This window comes from Orcinus orca, chromosome 11 (genome assembly GCF_937001465.1).
Source record: "Orcinus orca chromosome 11, mOrcOrc1.1, whole genome shotgun sequence".
In the NCBI taxonomy this organism is placed as follows: Eukaryota; Metazoa; Chordata; class Mammalia; order Artiodactyla; family Delphinidae; genus Orcinus; species Orcinus orca.
Window position 1 is genome coordinate 24,339,887 of NC_064569.1, and position 13,849 is coordinate 24,353,735.

Below are 13,849 nucleotides of genomic sequence, written 5' to 3' on the forward strand. Positions count from 1 at the left end.
TTCAGGAGTCGATTTTATGAGCCCAATTCTTGTATCTCCTCATATCTAGAAAAATACTAAAATCCTTCATGGTGACATCTGTTCCTCATGACCAGCAGTAACCTTCACGAGACCAGCAGAAACCTTCTACAAAAAATATGTGCTTGAAGGGGAGCTTCAAGATGGCAGAAGAGTAAGACACAGAAGAGTGAGATGCAGATATCACCTTCCTCCCCACAAATACATCAGAAATACATCTACATGTGGAACAACTCCTACAGAACACCTACTGAATGCTGGCAGAAGACCTCAGACCTCCCAAAAGGCAAGAAACTCCCCAAGTACCTGGGTAGGGCAAAAGAAAAGAATAAACAGAGACAAAAGAATAGGGATGGGACCTGCACCTCTGGGAGGGAGCTGTGAAGGAGGAAAGGTTTCCACACACTAGAAGCCCCTTCGCGGGCAGAGACCATGGGTGGCAGACAGGGTAAGCTTCGGAGCCACGAAGGATAATGCAGCAACAGGGGTGTGGAGAGCAAAGCGGAGAGATTCCTGCACAGAGGATCGGTGCCGACCAGCACTCACCAGCCCGAGAGGCTTGTCTACTCACCCGCCGGGGCGGGCGGGGTTGGGAGCTGAGGCTCAGGCTTCGGAGGTCAGATCCCAGGGAGAGGACTGGGATTGGCTGTGTGAACACAGCCTGACGCGGGCTAGTGCACCACAGCTAGCCGCGAGGGAATCCGGGAAAAAGTCTGGACCTGCGGAAGAGGCAAGAGACTTTTTCTTGCCTCTGTTTCCTGGTGCGCGAGGAGAGGTGATTAAGAGTGCCGCTTAAAGGAGCTCCAAAGACGGACGTGAGCCACGGCTATCAGCGTGACCCCAGAGGTGGGCAGGAGATGCTAAGCCTGCTGCTGCTGCCACCAAGAAGCCAAGAGCACAGATCACTGTCCACACCTCCCCTCCCGGGAACCTGTGCGGCCCACCACTGCCAGGGTCCCGTGATCCAGGGACAACTTCCCCGGGAGAACGCGTGGTGCGCCTCAGGCTGGTGCAACATCCCGCCGGCCTCTGCCACCACAAGCTCACCCCACACACCGTACCCCCCACCCCGCCCCTGGCCTGAATAAGCCAGAGCCCCCGAATCAGCGGCTCCTTTAACCCTCTCCTGTATGAGTGAAGCATAGATGCCCTCAGGTGAACTACATGCAGAGGTGGGGCTAAATCCAAAGCTGAACCCCGGGAGCTATGTGAACAAAGAAGAGAAAGGGAAATCTCTCCCAGCAGCCTCAGGAGCAGTGGATTAAATCTCCACAATCAACCTGATATACCCTTTATCTCTGGAATGCCTGAATAGACAACGAATCATCCCAAATTCAGGAGGTGGACGTTGGGAGCAACGATATATATATATATATTTTTTTTTTTTCCCTTTTTCTCTTTTTGTGAGTGTGTATGTGTATGCTTCTGTGTGTGATTTTGTCTGTATAGCTTTGCTTTTACCATTTGTTCTAGGGTTCTCTCTGTCCTTTTTTTTTTCTTTGTTTGTTTTTTTAATATAGTTTTTAGTGCTTGTTATCATTGGTGAATTTGTTTTTTGGTTTGGTTGCTCTCTTCTTTCATTCTTTTTTTTTTAATTACTTAAACTTTTTTAATAATTATTTTTCATATTAATAACTTTATTTTATTTTATCTTCTTCTTTCTTTCTTTCTTTTTCTCCCTTTTATTGTGTGCCGTGTGGATGACAGGCTGTTGGTGCTCCAGCCAGGCGTCAGGGCTGTGACTCTGAAGTGGGAGAGCCAAGTTCAGGACATTGGTCCACATGACCAGTATCATGTCCACAAGACCAATATTATGTGGTCCAGCTCCACATAATATCAAATGGCGAAAATCTCCCAGTGATCTCCATCTCAATGCCAAGACCCAGCTCCACTCAATGACCAGCAAGCTCCAGTGCTGGACACCCTATGCCAAACAACTAGCAAGACAGGAGCACTTTCCCACCCATTAGCAGAGAGCTGCCTAAAATCATAATAAGGCCACAGATACCCCAAAACACACCACCACACGTGGACCTGCCCACCAGAAAGACAAGATCCAGCCTCATCCACCAAAACACAGGCACTAGTCCCCTCCACCAGGAAGCCTACAAAACCCACTGAACCAACCATAGCCACTGGGGGCAGACACCAAAAAACAATGGGAACTATGAACCTGCACCCTGCGAAAAGGAGACCCCAAACAGTAAGTTAAGCAAAATGAGAAGACAGAGAAACACACAGCAGGTGAAGGAGCAAGGTAAAAACCCACCAGACCAAACAACTGAAGATGAAATAGGCAGTCTACCTGAAAAAGAATTCAGAATAATGATAGTAAAGATGATCCAAAATCTTGGAAATAGAATGGAGAAAATACAAGAAACATTTAACAAGGACCTAGAAGAACTAAAGACCAAAGAAACAGTGATAAACACCACAATACATGAAATTAAAAATCTTCTAGAAGGAATCAATAGCAGAATAACTGAGGCAGAAGAACGGGTAAGTGGCCTGGAAGATAAAATAGTGGAAATAGCTACTGCACAGCAGAATAAAGAAAAAAGAATGGAAAGAATTGAGGACAGTCTCAGAGACCTCTGGGACAAGATTAAATGCACCAACATTCGAATTATAGGGATTCCAGAAGAAGAAGAAAAAAAACAAAGGGACTGAGAAAATATTTGAAGAGATTAGTTTAAAACTTCCCTAATATGGGAAAGGAAATAGTTAATCAAGTCCAGGAAGCACAGAGAGTCCCATACAGGATAAATCCAAGGAGAAACATGCCAAGACACATATTAATCAAACTATCAAAAACTAAATACAAAGAAAAAAATTTAAAAGCAGCAAGGGAAAAACAACAAATAGCACACAAGGGAATCCCCATAAGGTTACGAGCCAATCTTTCAGCAGAATCTCTCCAAGCTCGAAGGGAGTGGCAGGACATATTTAAAGTGATGAATGGGAAAAACCTACAACCAAGATTACTCTACCCAGCAAGGATCTCATTCAGATTTGATGGAGAAATTTAAACCTTTACAAACAAGCAAAACCTAAGAGAATTCAGCACCATGAAACCAGCTTTACAACAAATGCTAAAGGAACTTCAATAAGCAGGAACACAAGGGAAGGAAAAGGCCTACAATAACAAAGCCAAAACGATTAAGAAAATGGTAATAGGAACATACATATCGATAATTACCTTAAATGTAAATGGATTAAATGCTCCAACCAAAAGACATAGACTGGCTGAATGGATACAAAAACAAGACCTGTATATATGCTATCTACAAGAGACCCACTTCAGACCTAGGGACACATACGGAATGAAAGTGAGGGGATGGAAAAAGATATTCCTTACAAATGGAAAACAAAAGAAAGCTGGAGTAGCAATTCTCATATCAGACAAAATAGACTTTAAAACAGACTGTTACAAGAGACAAAGAAGGACATTACATAATGATCAAGGGATCGATCCAAGAAGAAGATATAACAATTGTAAATATTTATGCACCCAACATAGGAGCACCTCAAAACATAAGGCAAATACTGACAGCCATAAAATGGGAAATCGACAGTAACACATTCATAGTAGGGGACTTTAACACCCCACTTTCACCAATGGACAGATCATCCAAAATGAAAATAAATAAGGACACACAAGCTTTAAATGATACATTAAACAAGATGGACTTAATTGATAATGTATAGGACATTCCATCCAAAAACATCAGAATACACAGTCTTTTCAAGTGCTCATGGAACATTCTCCAGGATAGATCATATCTTGGGTCAGAAATCAAGCATTGGCAAATTTAAGAAAATTGAAATCATATCAAGTGTCTTTTCCGACCACAATGCTGTAAGACTAGGTATCAATTACAGTAAAAAATCTGTTAAAAATACAAACTCATGGAGGATAAACAATACACTACTTAATAACAAAGAGATCACTGAAGAAATAAAAGAGGAAATCAAAAAATACCTAGAAGCAAATAACAATGAAAACACGACAACCCAAAACCAGTGGGATGCAGCAAAAGCACTTCTAAAAGGGAAGTTTATAGCAATACAATCCTGCCTTAAGAAACAAGAAACATCTCAAATAAACAACTTAACCTTACACCTAAAGCCACTAGAGAAAGAAGAACAAAAAAACCCCGAAGTTAGCAGAAGGAAAGAAATAATAAATATCACATCAGAAATGAAGGAAATGATAGCAAAGATTAATAAAACTAAAGGCTGGTTCTTTGAGAAGATAAACAAAATCGATAAACCATTAGCCAGAGTCATCAAGAAAAAGAAGAGAAGACTCAAGTCAATAGAATTAGAAATGAAAAAGGAGAAGTAACAACTGACACTGCAGAAATAAAAAGGATCATGAGAGATTACTACAAGTAACTCTATGCCAATAAAGTGTACAGCCTGAAAGAAATGGACAAATTTTTAGAAATGCACAACCTTCTGAGACTGAACGAGGAAGAAATAGAAAATATGAACAGACCAATCACAAGCACTGAAATTGAAACTGTGATTTAAAATCTTCCAACAAACAAAAGCCCAGGACCAGACGGCTTCACAGGCGAATTCTACCAAACATTTAGAGAAGAGCTAACACCTATCCTTCTCAAACTCTTCCAAAATATAGCAGAGGGAGGAACACTCCCAAACTCATTCTACGAGGCCACAATCACCCTGATACCAAAACCAGACAAAGATGTCACAAAGAAAGAAAACTACAGGCCAATATCACTGATGAACATAGATGCTAAAATCCTCAACAAAATACTGGTAAACAGAATCCAACAGCACATTAAAAGGATCATACACCATGATCAAGTGGGGCTTATTTCAGGAATGCAAGGATTCTTCAATATAAGCAAATCAATCAGTGTGATACACCATATTAAAAAATTGAAGGAGAAAAACCATATGCTCATCTCAATAGATTCAGAGAAAGCTTTCGACAAAATTCAACACCCATTTATGATAAAAACCCTGCAGAAAGTAGGCATAGAGGGAACTCACCTCCACATAATAAAGGCCATATATGACAAACCCACAGCCAACATTGTCCTCAGCGGTGAAAAACTGAAACCATTTCCACTAAGATCAGGAACAAGACAAGGTTGTCCACTCTCACCACTATTATTCAACATAGTTTTGGAAGTTTTAGCCACAGCGATCAAAGAAGAAAAAGAAATAAAAGGAATCCAAATCGGAAAAGAAGTAAAGCTGTCACTGTTTGCAGATGACATGATACTATACATAGAGAATCCTAAAGATGCTACCAGAAAACTACTAGAGCTAATCAATGAATTTGGTAAAGTAGCAGGATACAAAATTAATGCACAGAAATCTCTGACATTCCTATACACTAATGATGAAACATCTGAAAGTGAAATTAAGAAAACACTCCCATTTACCATTGCAACAGAAAGAATAATATATCTAGGAATAAACCTACCTAAGGAGACAAAAGACCTGTATGCAGAAAATTATAAGACACTGATGAAAGAAATTAAAGATGATACAGATAGATGGAGAGATATACCATGTTCTTGGATTGGAAGAATCAACATTGTGAAAATAACTCTACTACACAAAGCAATCTACAGAGTCAATGCAATCCCTATCAAACTAACACTGGCATTTTTCACAAAACTAGAACAAAAAATCTCACAATTTGTATGGAAACATAAAAGACCCTGAATAGCCAAAGCAATCTTGAGAAAGAAAAATGGAGCTGGAGCAATCAGGCTCCCTGACTTCAGACTATACTACAAAGCTACAGTAATCAAGACAGTATGGTACTGGCACAAAAACAGAAATATAGATCAATGGAACAGGATAGAAAGCCCAGAGATAAACCCACGCACATATGGTCACCTTATCTTTGATAAAGGAGGCAAGAATATACAGTAGAGAAAAGACAGCCTCTTCAGTACATGGTGCAGGGAAAACTGGACAGCTACATGTAAAAGTATGAAATTAGAACACTCCCTAACACCATACACAAAAATAAACTCAAAATGGATTAAAGACCTGAATGTAAGGCCAGACACTATTAAACTCTTAGAGAAAAACATAGGCAAAACACTCCATGGCATAAATCACAGCAAGATCTTTTTTCACCCACCTCCTAGAGAAATGGAAATAAAAAGAAAAATAAACAAATGGGACCTAATGAAACTTAAAAGCTTTTGCACAGCAAAGGAAACCATAAACAATACGAAAAGACAGCTCTCAGAATGGGAGAAAATATTTGCAAATGAAACAACTGACAAGGGATTAATCTCCAAAATTTACCAGCAGCTCATGCAGCTCAATATCAGGAGAACAAAGGCTCAATCCAAAAATGGGCAGAAGACCTGGTGGACAGTTCTCCAAAGAAGATAAACCAATTGCCAACAAACACATGAAAGGATGCTCAACATCATTGATCATTAGAGAATTGCAAATCAAAACTACAATGAGATATCATCTCACACTGGTCAGAATGGCCATCATCAAAAAATCTACAAACAGTAAATGCTGGAGAGGGTATGGAGAAAGGGGATCCCTCTTGCACTGTTGGTGACAATGTAAATTGATGCAGCCACTGGGGAAAACCTTATGGAGGTTCCTTGAAAATGTACAAATGGAACTACCATGCAACCCAGCAATCCCACTGCTGGGCATATACCCTGACAAAACCATAATTCAAAAAGAGTCATGTACCACAGTGTTCATTTCAGCTCTATTTACAATAGCCAGGACATGGAAGCTATTGTGTCTATCGACAGATGAATGGATAAAGAAGGTGTGGCACATATATACAATGCAATATTACTCAGCCATAAAAAGAAACGAAATTGATTTTTTTGTGGTGAGGTGGATGGACCTGGAGTCTGTCATACAGAGTGAAGTAAGTCAGAGAGAGAAAGATAAATACCGTATGCTGACACATATATATGGAATCTAAAAAACAAATAAAAAATGGTCATGAGGAAGCTAGGGGCAAGACAGGAATAAAGACGCAGACCTACTAGAGGTGGACTTGAGGATACAGGGAGGGGGAAGAGTAAGCTGGGACAGAGTGAGAGAGTGGCATGGACATATATACACTACCAAACGTAAAATAGCTAGTGGGAAGGAGCCGCATAGCACAGGGAGATCAGCTTAGTGCTTTGTTACCACCTAGAGAGGTGGGATAGAGAGGGTGGGAGGGAGGGAGACGCAAGAGGAAAGAGATACGGGAACATATGTATATGTATAACTGATTCACTTTGTTTTAAAGCAGAAACTAACACACCATTGTAAAGCAATTATACTCCAATAAAGATGTTAAAAAAAAAAATATATGTGCTTGATTGCATGTACTCCCCCTTCACAGAAATCACATATATACTGAACTTCCCCGCTACCTCTTTGCAGCAGTTTGTCAGAACTATCTGTGGTGCTGTCTACTGGGTTGGAGTCCTCATTTTGCCCAAAATAAAACTTAACTCGCAGCTCTCACTGTGTATTTTTTTGTTAAGTCGACACTCCGGAATATATTCGGTTTTCAGAGGTATCAGGATCACATGGTATAATCAGAAACCTTGGGATGACGCACAAATACACACATAGCTGTCTGATTAGCAGCTTTTGAAAATGGAGTATTTCTGTGGAAGCAGAAAGGAAGTTTTCCTATTATTAGAAACATACTAAGTGGTAGCCACTATGCTAGGCATCTGACTTTTATTACCCTATTTAATCCTCACAAAACTGTGTGGTATGCCTTATTGCTACCTCACAGATGAGAAATTACTCCAAGAAAGTTGTCACCTATCCAAGGAAGTACCAAGGTAGTGAAAAAGCAGACTGTAAATGCAGTTCTCTTATCTCCAATGCCCATGTCTTCCCCACTGAATTGCATTGCTACCCCTAGGAAATCGCTTCCTCTAACCAGGTACTTATTCTCAAAGAACTCTGTGAAGCAGGCCTTTGGCATGGGAACAGAGCGTTAACAAGATGATGAACTGTGTCACCTCTAGCATTTATTATAGATTCTTATGTAAAGTGAACTATAATTTTGTTAAATGCAAAATTGTTTTCAAGAATAGCAGAATAGGTATGATATACAGGAAAGTTGTTAATAGAGTAATTCCTAAGGGTTCTCATCACAAGGAGAACATTTTTTCCTTTTTTTCATTCTTTTCTTTTTATTGTATCTATATGAGAAGATGGATGTTAGCTGAACCTATTGTGGTAATCATTTCACAATATATGTAAATCAAGCCATCATGCTGTACCTCTTAAGCTTATACAGTAATGTATTCCAATTATTTCTTAGTAAAACTGTGGGAAAAAAAGAAAAGTAGAAAAAAAAAGAATAGCAGAATACATGCTGAATTATTAGTTCTCTGAGATCACAGAATGAGACAGTCCTTTGATTGACATTTTAGATAAATATGCAGGTGAAGACACGGAGGCCCCATGAGGTGAGTAACTCACCCCAGTCACACAGTTAGTAAATGGCAGAACTAGGCTTCAAATCCTGGCCTTCCTGACTCCAAAGAGCCTGGGATCTTTCTAATACACCAATGGTTCACACCTTCAGTGTGTATCAGATTCATTATAGAGCTTGTACAAACTCCAGGCGCCCAAGCTTCAACTCAGAACTCAGTCAGAATCTCTAGGGTCAGTACATCTGGGTTTTCTGGGTTTTTTGTCTTTTTAAACAACTTCTCAAGCAACCCTACTGTATGCAAAAATTTGACAAACTAGTACTACACCAGACTGCCTTATGGTCCTATAGAGTGGTCCTCACTAAAGCAGTAAAAACTTCTAGGTTAATTCTTCATATCTTATGGAAGTTAGTAGTGAACTAGCAAAATCCTAACGTTTTGTGAATCTTTACATTAGGTATGATGGGTTTTTGCCTTAATTTACATGCATTTATTTGTATTTAATTGTTCTCAACTTAGATTATATATAGCCTTTCTTAATGTCTTTCTTGTTCAAGAGCTAACTTGCAAAATTCGTTGATTTGCTTTTGCTCAGCACTCTAATATTTCTATGATAAATGTTACAGGCTCTCTTTTTCATTGGGATGCCAGATATTCCATAGAGATTGCACTTTAGTTTAAGGGACCTAACTTTTTTTTTCACAAAATAAAAATACTAAGCAAATTTTTGTTGGTTATTGTGACTAAATAATATAATTATATTTGAAGAGAGGGAATCAGTAAACTGAATAAAGATCAAAGACTCTCATGATTAGAAAGGAATGATTACATTTAATAGCCTTCAGGAGGTAGTGACTCCTAGATGCCTCCCAAGTTAGGTCATGTGGATAACAAATTGACTGTAGAAGTCCAAGTGCAGGGCCTGTACATTGTTTCAAAAGCATTATATAAATGTCATGCCCTCCACTCCTTGCCCAATTCCTGCTTCTAATAAAAATGCAGTCTTAGTCTCTGGCCACAGAAGTCATACCTAAGGAGTTTATTGAATCCAAACAGTTCTCTTTCTGTCAATTTTCTTACTTAGGATTTTCAAAGTTTCTCTCTTGCCTCTGAGCTATAAGTAATTATTGCCATAATAGTCTCTCATGTTTAAAAAATAAATTGAAAGAGAGAGAAATACTTGCCTGTATAATGTCAAATCAATGGAACACTCCTAAACTTTCCAAGAAAAATGTATTGCTTTGTTATCAGTTTGAAATGCTTAGATCACCTCACAGCTGTTATCTTTCAGTGACCACAGAAATGTGTCTTCCTCCTGTCAAGAACATGGTTTCCTAAAATGGAAAAGCAGCAGTCCTGAGTGTTCAAAAATAGCAAGTAGTTATTCAACGCTTTACCATCTCAGTCCTATGCCATTAAATAATATATGAGAAGGAAGATGATAAACTCTTAGAATCTAAAATAATTATATTAAGTTCTTTATTGGTGGGCCTTCACTGAAATTTTTGAAATTTTATTTTTTCTTAACTCATTTTTATTCCAAGTATTTTTTCTTGCCTTTAATAAATGTCTTAGCCAAAAAAAAAAAAAAAAAAACTTTCAGAAGGGCTGGTTTCTATTGAGGATCCATTTGCATCATTTCATCTGTCATTTAGTCTTGTCATTATTACAAAAGAAAAGGGTCTGCTCTGAGCCTTTCCATGCGCCCCCCACCTTGGCAGTTAATACAGAGGACCCAAGGGAACACTTTGTGTCTTCTTTTAGCAGTAGTTACCTGCTGTCTTTTATTCCACCAATACAAAAGAGCTGGTAACCAATTTCAGGAATCAAGCTCCCATTTATGGTTCTATTACTATTCTTACAGTAATTAATTTCAATTTAACAAGCAAAATTTGAGTCATTTCAATGAACTGGGTACTGTCAAGGATAAAGAGATATAAGAGAATCAAGGAGTTTACAAGCCAGAGGGTGAAATTTAAGCCCAGAATTTTAAAATGGACATGAATTTTTGGAGTCACTGTTTCTCTAAGTATGTACCTGGACCATCAGACCTATCTGTGGAGATGGTTAAGAAATACAACTCTTGGGTTACATATCAAACCTACTGAGTCAAGATCTCTGAGGGTGTAGTAAGGACATCATCTTTAATTGGTCCCTAGATTTTTCTTATGCCAACACAGTTTGAAAACCACTGATGTCTTGTAATTGCCCTGGGCAGTTAAAAAGGGAAATGAGTCATACACAATTGTTCATCAGTTATTTAACAGTCCAACTAGAGAAGTTCTCATCTTGGGTTCAGTTAAAATCAACTGTGAAACTATGTGAAATGCAAACTCCTGGGCATGCCCCAGTGATTTCTTACTTGGTGATTATGGAATGGGGTCCAGGAATATACATTTTTAAGATGCATACTAGTGATTTCTCTTTTATTTATTTATTTATTTATTTGTTTGTTTGTTTATGGCTGCGTTGGGTCTTCTTGCATACTAGTGATTTCAATGCAGTTCACTTGGGGGATAACACTTTGAAAGGCACTGACCTGTTACATGGCAGTTGGCTGTAATCTCTAGCACTCTATTTAGGATGTACCAACATTTAAGGAGAATTATTTTGTTAGAAGCTACAGCTGTATGCTGAGACGCCAGACAAAGCAAGTCATATTATTAGGCCTGGCTAATATAGTAAAATGGGACCCTAATTTAGCACTGTGGTTTGAGTTGATGCAGCCAATTCATCGATTTATTTCAGCTGATTGTAATCAATACCAACTAGATCAGAAAACTTAAACTTCTTTTTTTTGCGGTACGTGGGCCTCTCACTGTTGTGGCCTCTCCCGTTGCGGAGCACAGGCTCCGGATGCGCAGGCTCAGCGGCCATGGCTCACGGGCCCAGCTGCTCCACGGCATGTGGGATCCTCCCGGACCAGGGCACGAACCCGTGTCCCCTGCATCAGCAGGCGGACTCTCAACCACTGAGCCACCAGGGAAGCCCTTAAACTTTTTTTTAAATTACACTATGTTCACTCAGATATCCCCTCTCATTTGAAAATATAAATCCACAAATAGGATGTAGATTGGGACATTATTTCCCCAAATAGTAATTACCTCCTAAAATAGTAATGCTGTAAATGTATTTTGGTGCTGTTCAACATTGCACAGGTGGTCTGAAAGTATAATACAGTATAACAATAGCCTCTGCCTTTTAAAGTCATAAAAACCAAAGGCAACAGAAAATCTATGTATGGCATCTTACATCATCTGTGAGCAGCCCTATTGCCAGAAGGATGGACACAGGTCATTTTCCACGTCTTGCTCTCAAGCAGCCATAAGTCAACACAGGCCAAAGTCAGACTCCATAGAACCTTAAATAGAGTTCTTATGAATAAAAATCTATCATGACTCAAAAAAGAGCCTTCTACAAATGCAGTTATTAAAAAGGGCGGTAATTGTACAAATGTTACATAAATTTATCCAAAAAAATCCTGTGTTTGTTGACCTTTTTTGAGAATGTCCCTCAGATACTTTTCAATCCCAGATGTCAAAAAAGCATTGAGGATTGACCTAACTTTGAATTATTTTCAGAATTATAGTCACACTTACTAAAAAGGCCAACCTTATAGTGCAGGAAGATCATAGCTGCAACACAGAAGTATATTATCTTGCCAGGTCTAGTTGGCTTCATTTAAATTTCCATGTTCCTCTGAACATGGTCTTGCCTGATACAAATGAGACATGATTTCTCTGAATACCTGAGATCAACTTCTTATTACCCAACAGAAAAGCGTTGGGTAGCTCTCTAATGGGGAGGAGAAGCCTTCTGTTAAGGATCAAGCAACAGATGAAAACATTCTTTGGGGGTTAAAAGGGAGAAAAGGATTGTTCGTCTCCATTACTATATTACTATTAAAAACATAGACTAATTTTCTCTGCTCTTAACCTTTCTAAACATTTAACCTTACTTTTCTCGTCCTCACAGTTAACATACCATACCAATACTACAATAAAATTTTATTTTATCAAAGTAGGCTGGAGCCAAGATCATTTCATTAAAATTGTTATTTTCTGAGAAAATGGAAAATACAAATTTAATCTGAGAACTTCTGTGTGGAGGCGAAAGTAGAGACTCTGTTTCATCTGAATAATTGTAATAAAAGCTAAAACTGCCAGTGCTCTTTCCTTTTCCCTGTATAAATAAATTAGAACATTAAAAAATCAATTAAAATCTTATAAAAAGTACATGAGCTCATGTAATCCTCTTACTAGACAATAACTACCATTTATATTAGAATGAGATTATATAAAATTTTTTTTGTTTTACCCATTACAAGTTTTCTCAATTTGTTTTTTTCTAATTATCTTTGTGCTTCTAAGACATCTTGTTAATCTGGTACAATTAACCAAGTTGTTTTGAACCTGTGCTCATGAGACCTTCTTAAAGGCTGGTGATTTGGCTGGTAATTTGTCAAGGCTGTGTAAAGGCTGGTAATTTTTCACTGAAAACAATATTTCCCAGGCAGAAATGGAAACAATCATCATGTATAAACCTGAAGCTGCCTTGGAAGGGAAGAAAGGATGGCACAGGATAAGGATGACTTACTACCCCTCCTTCACCCTGCAGGAAAAGTTCAAAATACACTCCTTACTGGTTATTGGAACTGACTTTTTCAAATTCTACCAAATTAAGAGGAGCAGGAATTATACTAAGCTGACCTTGAACTGCATGCAGTACAGCAAATGGTTGAGTCATATTATTACAACTAAAACCAGTTTTTGAGAATTATAATGAAACAAGTCAGTGAAAACAAGAACAGTGTGATGGTGATGATGATCTTTGATGATTTATATTTATGTTTTAGCTGTTTGAAAAAGTCAAAGAAGTTTGTCCAAATGTGCATGAGAAGATCCGAGCTATTTCTGCAGATCTCAATCAGAACGACTTTGCCATCAGCATGCAGGACATGCAGGAGCTTCTTTCCTACACAGACATCATCTTCCACTGTGCGGCTACTGTGCGCTTTGATGACCACCTGAGGTACATCCCCATTCCCCTCTCATGACTTGTATTATACATGTGTGTGCACGCGTGTGTGTGTAAGTTTCTCTATGATTTCCATTTTATTTTTTTAATATTTATTTATTTTATTCTTGGCTGTGTCAGGTCTTAGTTGTAGCTCACGGGCTCTTTGTTGCGGCGCGAGGGCTTCTCTCTAGTTGTGGTGTATGGGATTTCTCTTCTCTAGTTGTGGCATGCGGGTTTTCTCTCTAGTTGTGGCACGCGGGCTCCAGAGTGCATGGGCTCAGAAGCTGTGGCACACGGGCTTAGCTGCCTGGCAACATGTGGGATCTTAGTTCCCAGACCAGGGATCGAACCTAGTCCCCTGAATTGGAAGGCAGATTCTTTAC

The 13,849-nt window shown here is 38.9% G+C and overlaps 1 protein-coding gene across 3 annotated transcripts in view; it reads left to right on the forward strand.

The window, feature by feature from the left end:
• Positions 1–13,849, forward strand: part of FAR2 (fatty acyl-CoA reductase 2) — a 138,455-nt gene that overhangs the window by 95,113 nt on the left and 29,493 nt on the right. For all 3 annotated transcript variants that reach the window (XM_049694200.1, XM_004270886.3, XM_049694201.1), the window contains exon 3: positions 13,303–13,478. In XM_049694200.1, coding sequence (XP_049550157.1) covers positions 13,303–13,478 — 176 coding nt within the window. The remainder of the gene's footprint in view (positions 1–13,302; positions 13,479–13,849) is intronic.